The sequence below is a fragment of the Humulus lupulus genome, chromosome 1 (assembly GCF_963169125.1).
Source record: "Humulus lupulus chromosome 1, drHumLupu1.1, whole genome shotgun sequence".
NCBI lineage: Eukaryota > Viridiplantae > Streptophyta > Magnoliopsida > Rosales > Cannabaceae > Humulus > Humulus lupulus.
Genome location: NC_084793.1, coordinates 173,150,198 through 173,160,239, shown reverse-complemented (window position 1 = coordinate 173,160,239; position 10,042 = coordinate 173,150,198). Strand labels below are relative to the sequence as shown.

General features: G+C 33.2%; 1 protein-coding gene across 3 annotated transcripts; it reads left to right on the top strand.

Annotated features, from left to right (window-relative positions):
* Positions 1-1,288: 1,288 nt before the first annotated feature.
* Positions 1,289-9,413, top strand: LOC133800506 (diacylglycerol kinase 2). 3 transcript variants are annotated; one of them, XM_062238492.1, is made up of 8 exons: positions 1,303-1,774; positions 2,467-3,660; positions 4,497-4,872; positions 4,955-5,031; positions 5,493-5,612; positions 5,695-5,859; positions 8,106-8,243; positions 8,886-9,413. In XM_062238492.1, the coding sequence occupies exons 2-8, from the start codon at positions 2,542-2,544 to the stop codon at positions 9,033-9,035; spliced, it is 2,145 nt and encodes a 714-aa protein (XP_062094476.1). In that variant the 5' UTR covers positions 1,303-1,774; positions 2,467-2,541; the 3' UTR covers positions 9,036-9,413. The 3 variants fall into 3 exon arrangements, 2 of the variants coding, with proteins under 2 accessions (XP_062094476.1, XP_062094482.1); XM_062238498.1 differs by having other exon boundaries at positions 1,304-1,660; XR_009876504.1 differs by lacking the exon at positions 8,886-9,413 and having other exon boundaries at positions 1,289-1,774; positions 5,730-5,859; positions 8,106-8,242.
* Positions 9,414-10,042: the final 629 nt, after the last annotated feature.

Sequence of the window (10,042 nt, the reverse complement as noted above, 5' to 3'; positions counted from 1 at the left end):
GGAGGTAGGTCCTAAAAATCCCAAAGCCCCATATCATCAAGTCCTATCGAGGCAAAGGCTACATAAGCCATATTGCCAATAGCATCGAGTCCTATCGAGGCCTATCGAGGTATATGCTAAAAATTTTATAAGCCTAAAATTTCATCGAGTCCCATCGAGGCCTATCGAGGCACAGTCAAATCCAGACCCTAGCATATACTATCGAGTCCTATCGAGGTGCATAAAAAATCTTGAAAATAACCCAGATTTCTTCATTCCCCAGCCCCGATCTATCCTATGAACAAAAATCAACAAAAAAAACCAGGCACATACACATATTGCAGATTAAAAACGAAATCCCTCACCTTCACTTTCTTTGGGGTTGTTTCCTAAAAGTTTGGTCGGCTTGCTCGACGTTTTCTCCTTCCCCTTCTCTGATCGTCAACTCCGACACTTTGGGAGCCCTTGTTCGTGGTCGTAGAAGACAATGGTTGAGTTCTGACGGATTCAATCGGGTTTAAGTATTACAAAGTTTGCTTGCTTCGAGACTTTGGGAGAGAATATGGAGAGTCTGTGAGAAAAAATGCCAGGGGTATTTTGGGTAGTAAGGTCATTAGTAGCACCGAAACGAGAGTCATATAGTGATAGTGTATTTTTTAAATATAGTGTCACTTAATGCATTAAAAATCAAATTTCCTAATCAAATATATTACAATTTAGTAGAGAACAAGTTATTTGGGATCTCTAAGAAAAAATAGTGTCGAGCAACCGCAGAGAGAGGGACCAACAATACCAACGTGGAGGGGGACAATACATACCACCAAGGGGACAATATATATAATTTACAAATTTATAAATAATTAATTTTTACAATAAATGAGGATCCAAGGAAATAATAATAATAATAATAATAAAGAAAACGAGAGGCTTATAGAATTTCATTTTAGTATAATATAGAATTTCAGTCAAATTGCATTCTTTATAAGAAATCACCAACCCAAATTTATGGAGTCAACCGATAACATGAAGTTGTTACACTGTTACCAATGTAATACCCATGAACACGAGAATTCGCCATAATTTGATTTATTATCTCTTTTGGAAAGATTTATGCATTCATGTACAGTATATTAAATTAACTAGTCTGGTGTGAAAATAGATTAAATAATCTGGAAGCATCTGACAGTAAAATATAGGAAGAAATTAATTGGAATAGTGTTAAAAAGTAGAACTTTTAGTTTTAGTGAGATGGGATGAGAATGTCGTTAATAGAATCTGCACAAGAAAAGGAGAAAGGGAAGAGAATCTCCACTGTCGCCGGATCGATAAGTCCAAACTAGACCAGAATCTCTCTCTAATCTAACGATTTCTCAAGGGCATTTTCGTAACTTCATTACACGTTCTCAACACGTATAAGAGACTCGTACATCTCCGTCTGTATTCGCCGTGTTTGATGCACAAGCAAAATCCCGCCCTTTTCTTTCTGCTTTTCTTCTTTCCGTCCTCCTTTTTCTTTTTCATTTTCTTCATATACATATATAAATACACATATATTCCAATTCCATTCATATTTCAGATTTTTATTTCCCTTTTTCTCATAAATTTTCGGACGTTTTCACTCGATCCACCGCCATTCTCAAATCTCCCGATCAAAAGCTCCAGCTCCAGATCCAGACCGAAGGTTGTTTTCCTTTTTCCCTTGAATTTTTCTTAGGGTTTTCGATTTCACGACTCACTCAATTCGGATCGTCCCACTGGTTGATGAACCGATCAAATATGGAACTTCTACGTCAATGTAAAGTTGGAATTATTAGCTTTGTTTGTTTTTCATGATTTTTTCTTTTTTGATACGTTATTCTAATTGAAAAGGATATATTAGGGCTTTCATGGAGATAAGACTGTTTATTTGAGGATTGGTTTTGCCCGTTCTCTGTGTTTGTTTTCATCGTTGATTTATTTGAAAGCTTACTTGAGCTTCAGAGTTCCAATTGTGCTTTAATTTCCTATCTTCTCTGTTGTTTTTGTGCACTGTTTTTCATGTTAGGGTCCTGAATTTTTTTCCTATTGTTTAGATCGCTTAATTTGTTTAACTATCAATGTTCCTGCCATGATTGTGTTATGTTAATTACACACTGTTATTTTTTTCTTAAAAAAAATATAGCATTTTCTTGAGTTTATAATTCATATTGGATTTAATACACAAATTGCCCCTTATTGTTTCCTTTTTTAAGTGACTTGTTGGCTTCATAATAGAGGAAACTGAGTAACATTTTCCCTGTTAGTATATTCTTTTCTGTTCTTCTTTCATTTCTCTTTGGTCCCTGCTGGTTGTTACTCTGTCACTTTGTAATATCTTAGAATTTATTATAGGCAGGATTATCTGAGTCTGCTAGTGCATAGCTTGCCAAGCCTTACTATATAATAATTTATTTATCCTTTTTATTCTTTATATCGTGTTCTATTTTAATGTTTCTCATGGATAATCAGGTTATGGTGTCTGATATCATCAAGTTTGTCTTCTTGAAGGCACATGAGTCTTAAAAGTGAAAATTTAGAAAGAAAATGACAGATGGGATGTCAATTATATGGTTTCTGATGAGATCCGAGGTTTACAGTCCATCTTTTCTTGGATGGCTGGTCACTGGATCATTTGGGCTTTTAGTTATCATCTTTGCATTTCTTAAATGGCAGAGAAGAACATCTCTTAATTGGGTCAAAGCTGCTGCAAGAGCTAAGAAGCAAGTTTGGAAGAAGCTTAAAGTTCCCTTTTCACATCATGTATGGATCGAAGATTATACATATGATGAGCAGCCATCTACATGCTGTGTTTGCTTGTCTTCCCTAGTGTCCCCACAAAACATTGGTACAAAAGCCCTATCAATCACTCCTGTCCATCGTTGCGCTGTTTGTGGTGTAGCAGCCCATTTCTATTGTTCTCAGTCGGCAGTGAAGGACTGTAAGTGTGTGGCACAAGCAGGTTTTAGTCATGTTCAACATCAATGGTCAGAAAGGTGGGTTAATGTGGATGATAATCCTGAAATGTCTGCTTTCTGTTTTCACTGTGATGAACCATGTGGTGTTCCTTTTCTTGATGCTTCTCCCACCTGGCATTGTTTATGGTGTCAACGTCTCATACACGTAAAATGTTACACTAAAATGTCAAAAGAATCTGGTAATGTCTGTGATTTGGGTCCTCTTAGAAGGATAATTCTTTCTCCTCTTTGTGTGAAAGAAATTGATAGTTACAGTAAAAGTGGATTGCCAAGCTCTACTAGTGAGGATTCTCTTGCCTCTTCTTTATATGGTCAGTTTAGAAGAAGGCAACACCGTGTTAAACATGTAGGTAGTCACTCAGTTAATAATGTTAAGGTCCAGGATGCCTTGACTAATGGTACAGCTCTGGAATATTTGATAAATGGGATTACCGGTCTGAAGAAGTCTCGTAGTGAGAAAAATATTAACAGCATAAAGAAGGATGGGAAGATACACGGTACAAAGGGTATCCGTAATGGATTAATGATGAAAAAGAATTATGGAATTACTAGCCAGATAAAGAAGTATACATTGGTTGATTTACCTCAGGATGCTAGACCTCTTTTGGTTTTTATTAATTCTAGGAGTGGTGGTCAACATGGGTCTTCCCTGAGGAGGAGGCTGAACGTATTGTTGAATCCTGTGCAGGTAATTATGATATTCTCTTATTATTTTGATGCTTTGTAAGTTATAATACTCTAATGATATTGTTGGAAATGAGCAAAAAGTAGACTATGTATGTCTTGTTTGATGTATCATAGGTGTTAGAGTGTGCTGGGTTGTACATTTACTTTCAGTTGCAAGTTTGCTTTTCTGCACTAAAGAGAAGAGGATCTCATTCTTATTACAAAATGGATTTTGTGGTTTTTTTGGATAAGCAAAAGCTTTAAGCTTGATCTTTGATGTTTTCTTCGTAGTAAATTGGTCTATCTTCCTTTCTTGTTTGTTTCTGTGCATGTTGGGTGCTAACCTGTTAAAGAATCAAACTGTAAGCCTGTCTTGCTTGTTAGCTGCTACTGATCTATGAGAATTTAATGATAGGAAATGGAGTTTGTCTATTTATTTAGTTTTCCCCTTTTACATTTGTTAGTTTTGATATTTTTGAATCTAGTCTTTGGAATATCTGCAATTCTTGGGTAAGAAATTTATTCATCTGTCTTGGCTAGTCGGTGATTTAATGTTAGACATTGTGTTTAATTTTCCGTCTTAATCTTTTGAATCTCTGCAAGTGTAGAAGCAAAGAACACACTCTTTTTCTTAAATTAGTTTGATAAGACAAGAATGCAGCAAGATTACATTTTTATTTCTGTAGGGCTGTACACTTCAAATGCAAATTTCTGTGCTATCCATAGTGACTGTAATTCAATATTTTCTTAGTAAGTTATATACAACTTAAATAAATAAGTTGTTAGAAGTATTATTGTAGTAGACTATTAGTCAAGAATTTTTTGTTATAATTAATTTATTAGTTTTATCCCTTTCAGGTTTTTGAACTGAGTTCTTCTCATGGACCTGAGATTGGTTTGGAGTTGTTTAGGAATGTACAGTATTTTAGAGTTCTAGTCTGCGGTGGAGATGGCACTGTTGCATGGGTCCTTGATGCAATTGAAAAGCACAATTTTGAGTCACCTCCACCTGTTGCTATTCTTCCACTTGGAACAGGAAATGATTTGTCAAGAGTTCTGCAATGGGGAGGAGGCTTTTCTATGATTGATGCACAGGGTGGCTTATCCATGCTTTTACATGACATCTGCAATGCAGCTGTTACAATGCTAGATCGCTGGAAAGTAAATATTAGCGAAGAAAGTACAGAAGCTGAACCAAATAAAGTGCAGTCCAAGTTCATGATGAACTATTTAGGTACATGTTTCATGTTTGAATGTTTTATTTCTAATTATTGTTTGTGCAATCTGCTTGACATTGCTATGTATTTATTTTTTAGGTATTGGTTGCGATGCAAAGGTTGCATATGAATTTCATATGACTCGGGAAATAAATCCTGAGAAGTTTTGTAGTCAGGTAACTATATTTTTCCATGCCTTGTTTACCTTTGTCACATGATTATTGGTTTTGTTTCCTGTTTTAAGTTTTTGTCGTATCTTTTGTTAAGATTGTTCATTCTGGTGCCCCCAGTTCTGATTTACTCGAGTAGTTTGTTTGAATTCTCAACGTAAAAGTTATCATATAACTAATTTTTTTTAAGAAAATAAACAAACGATAGAAGTGCTGTGAAGTGGTTGATCTACATACTGGATATGTTTTTCTTGCAAAGAGTTATGACTTTGGATCTTCCCTTGGATCTTACAAAGTAGGTGGCAGAACAGCAGATTAAATAAGCTTGTTGTATTTGTGTCATCTTTACTCACCATTACCAAGCAATACGTAAGAATGATATTGAATTTGTAATGAGGAGAACTGCTGATAGTGGTAACTGATCTAGATTTATAGTCATGTTGACATATAACTTCCTTTTTCCACAGTTTGTAAATAAATTAAGATATGCCAAAGAAGGTGCAAGGGATATAATGGACAGAACTTGTGCTGACTTACCATGGCAAGTTTGGCTTGAAGTTGATGGGAAAGACATCGATATTCCAAAGGTTAACATTTAGCATAAAATACTTTTTGCAGTTGTTACTTGCTTGTAAAATGCTGATGTTTCTATTTTTTTTCCTCACCTAGGATTCAGAGGGTTTAATTGTGCTCAATATTGGCAGCTACATGGGCGGTGTAGATCTTTGGCAAAATGACTTTGAGCATGATGATGATTTTAGTCTTCAGTCCATGCATGATAAAGTGCTTGAGGTTGTATGTGTTTGTGGTGCATGGCACCTTGGCAAACTTCAGGTACATGAAATTTTATATATAATATATTATATAGATGAGTTAGTTCTTAATGATTACATCAGTGTTTATCCATAAATAGATGATTATATATGTTTTAACTGTTAAATCTTTATCTAATAATTGCGATCAATTTGGTAGTTGACCAAAAATATTTAATGAATTATACCAACTCAGCATATGAAAACAATATTTTTTGTAAAATGTGACTACCATAGAGATTTAATAATTAAAAGCTCTTATATGTATATATATTTACATAAAACTTAATTTGTATTAATATGTGATAAAATAAGTATGATATAGAAAATCAGACCATAGAAATTTGCAACAAAAAACTCCAATCTCAAGCTAAATCAACAAATAAAATTCTTTTGAGATATTTCACATTGAACAATGAAATAGCTATCTAATATTTAACTTTATCGCGTAGATTTCCGGGACAATTATTAATATTTTCAAGAAGTCTTCTGTTCAGTTCTAGCCAGATTACCCAACAAATAGCCATTGTAGCTATACTCCACAGCTTTTGTTTCGTTTTATCTCTTGAGATAAAAGAAAACGAAAGCTCTGAACATTGTTATGGAACCACCCGTTGCACCTTAAATCATTTAAACTACCAAAAACAAGTGATCCAAAGTTTCACCACTCTTGCACAATATACCGCACGCAAGCCACAGAAAAATAAGGTTTTTTTTTTCAAAACTTCATGAATGCTTACTCCTTCCCATAGAAGTAATCAAATAAACACCTTAACTTTTGATGGAATTGGACTCTTCAGAGTATACTTGAAACCAGAAACATGTAGTGGCTAAGACTGATCCTTCAGTCCCTCGAGTTGATTTGCAAGTAAAAACATCTGAAGTATCACTAAGCCAAACCCTCCAATCTTGTGTGTGTGTGTCAGCATGTTTGTTTTTCAATTTACATGCATCTCTATTGTGTAATTGCTTGGTTTGTAAATCTTTTTTTTTTTCCATCGGGAGTTCCTTGTTATGACAAATATGGATATTTATATTTATGTAGCAATATTTGTATACAGGTTTTTTTATACTTATACCTATTAGAAAGATTTGTATGACCTTTGAATTGATATAAAATTATGTACATACACTAGTAGGTTTATGTTCTTTTTTTTAATGTTTTTTCATGGTAAAAAAAGAAAAACTGTAAACAAAAAAAATATTAGTTTTTGTTGTATGAAAATAATAACGTAAGCCACTTAGCATTGATAAGTCTCCGAAATTCACTACAATATATTGAATTCAAAGTAAGTAATAGAGAACTGGTATGGTCTTGCTCTTGAACTAGGGGGTCCTATTGGTGCATGGAACTAGGAATTGGGTTAAGTTATTTGTCCTTACTTGGGCCTAAGATGAATAATTAAACCTCAAAAAATAATTCTATTTGTTGGTGTTATTTATCCCAAGTAAAAGTGAGATTATTTTTTCAATCCTCAAAAGTGATGGACCCCACTTACTAATTCCAATGCAACTTTAATTACAAATTGACTCCCATATAATTTTTAATTTAAATTAATTAAAAGGTAAACTAAAATATTAATATATGAATAATGTAATATTTTAAAATTAATTTATATAAGTTATTATATTTATCTTTCCAATACAACACCGAACTCAAAATAGTACTAAATATATCCGTCTTACTTATTTAATACACACCAATCTAATGCATTAAGTCTATCCAATCATGCGTAACCAATGAGACCCTGGAGGTGTATTGTTTTCTGATTTGTGTAGGGATTGAAATTGTTTCTTGTAAAATTCTAATCCTTTTTCGCTACTTGTTTGTAATACTTTTTTTTTACCACAAATCCTTGTATCACCTCCAAGATTAATAAAAGTGTATTTTTTAAAAAAAAAAAAATAGTTTTAATACTTGGGTAGCCTTGTTTTTTTTTTTTTTTGCCTGGTTAAATTAGAACTGAGCGATATTGTTGCTTGCTTTCCATGTATTACTTACAGCATGATTCCCCCAGGTTTATAAAAGTTTTAGAATGCAAAATTTTAGATTTTAGTTGTTAAAAAGAAGTCATGCTTCTGACTTCCTCAGGCCTTTAGTTTGGAAGAAAAGTTGAAAAGAAGCTAAATGACCCTTCGATTACTTGGATGTCTATGTCTTATGTTTAGAAATAATAACTTTAATGCTGAAAGTATTTTTTTTCTTTATTTGCTCTCTACAAGATAAATATGTTATAAGTTTTGTTACTTATGCATCTTATTGTACAGGTTGGACTTTCACATGCCAGGAGGCTAGCCCAAGGGAAAGTCATAAGGATTCATGCTTCCAGTCCGTTTCCAGTTCAAATAGATGGCGAACCATTTATACAACAACCTGGATGTCTAGAAATAACACATCATGGGCAGGTAATTCTTTCTTTTTTGTTGCACATAGTGATATTTTTTAAATGATCATTTTGACGCCTTTAATTTACTTTCTTTTTGTCTCTTTTCCGATTTGTTCTAAGGTTAGTTATGGATTTGTTTTTGTTTTCGTGTGAATAGGCTATTCTGAAGCTTTTTAATTTACTTCTCTTTTTCGATTTGTTCAAAGGAAAGTTGTGAAAAATTCATTTTTAAGTTTTGTTTTCCCAACACCTCCTGAGACTCCTTGGAAACTGATAAAGCAATGTGTTTGAGGTCCATGCTTCAAAATTACACAATTAGCTCTTGGTTCCTTCGCACCTGCTGTCAATTCACGTTCTCTTGTTACTTGCATGTGTAGTTATGACTAACTTGGTTTCTCCTACACATGGGGTTGGGATGTCTATAGTAGGTGCTTTATTATGCTTCGCACAGTGAACGTTGCTAACACTTCATACATCTAATTTAGAAGCAAAATATGCATACACAACACATTCTATTGTTATTTTATTTTCACTGACAATTTTTGTATTGGTGTTGCTCGTCTGCCAGTGTATTAATATATTCTTTGTTAGGGACATTATTTCTTTCCTTTCTTTGAAATTGGAAGAAAGTCATGGTGGTTTTTGATTATGAGATGTGCAGGTATTCATGTTGAGGAGGGCCTCAGAGGAGCCACGAGGACATGCTGCTGCAATTATGACAGAGGTGTTATTAGATGCCGAGTGCAAAGGCATCATTAATGCATCTCAGAAAAAAACTCTTCTTCAGCAAATAGCCTTAAATCTCTCCTAATTTCTTTTTGTTAATAATTCTTTTGCCGAGATATAGTCGATACCCGTCCACATACGCGTCCAGAAAACTGATAGGTTCTTTGACTCACAGCGCACTTGTTTAGCCAAACCAAAACTCAGCTGTTCCTCGCTTCCACTCTAATTCTTGTTCTTGTTGCTTTTATAGCATAAGATTTTTTGACCAACAGTATAGTGTTACACCATAGGTACCATTTTTGTTTCTGGTTTTGTTTTTTTGTTTTTGATTTTGCCCTCCGTGGAAGAGAACAATTGCTGCATACAAAATAGAAAATATATGCCACAGAATTATAACTTTGGGTTTTGGGTTTTGTTGCCCAACATGAAATTTATACCATTCCCTTTTATTCGGTTTGTCTTATTCGCCCAGGTTGATTTCTCTTCCTTTTGCTTATGTCTTTTGGTAAATTTTAATAAAAAATATGGGCGCGTACTTAAGAGCATGTAATGTCAAATTAGTAATGTAGTAATAAATTATAGCTCACTTTAAAATTAGTTTCTCATGGTGCCAATATATTGCATTAGCATTAAATAACTATTTGTCTATATACTTTTATGCCTTTGTTATCATTTTATTATTTTTACTATCACCATTAAGAGCATCTCCATGTAGTGTTAAATTAGTGATACAATGTTAAAATATGGCACATACAATATTAATTAATTATTTTTTTTAATTTATTTTTATTATTACTTTTAGTATAGTATTAAATATAAATGAATTTTTTTTTTTATATAAATAGATTTTTAGATAATAAAATAGAAATTATCACTTTTTTTTTTATATTTTCAGCAAGAGCATTAATGAAAGTGTAGAACCGAAAAAAAAGAGAAATAAGAATATCAATCAATAAGAAATATAATATATGTATATATCCACATAAAAAACCTGATATATATATATACATATATATTAATAAAGATAATGTGTAGAGATGTTTTGATTCATGTGTAGTTAAGGAAAAAATTGTCTGCTTATATATTAAATCA

Coding starts and splice junctions, on each gene's coding strand:
- LOC133800506 (XM_062238492.1), top strand. CDS start 2,542: ATGACAGATGGGATGTCAATTATATGGTTTCTGATGAGATCCGAGGTT. Junction 4,873..4,954: donor GTTCATGATGAACTATTTAG/GTACATGTTTCA, acceptor TTTATTTTTTAG/GTATTGGTTGCGATGCAAAG. Junction 5,613..5,694: donor AAGACATCGATATTCCAAAG/GTTAACATTTAG, acceptor TTCCTCACCTAG/GATTCAGAGGGTTTAATTGT.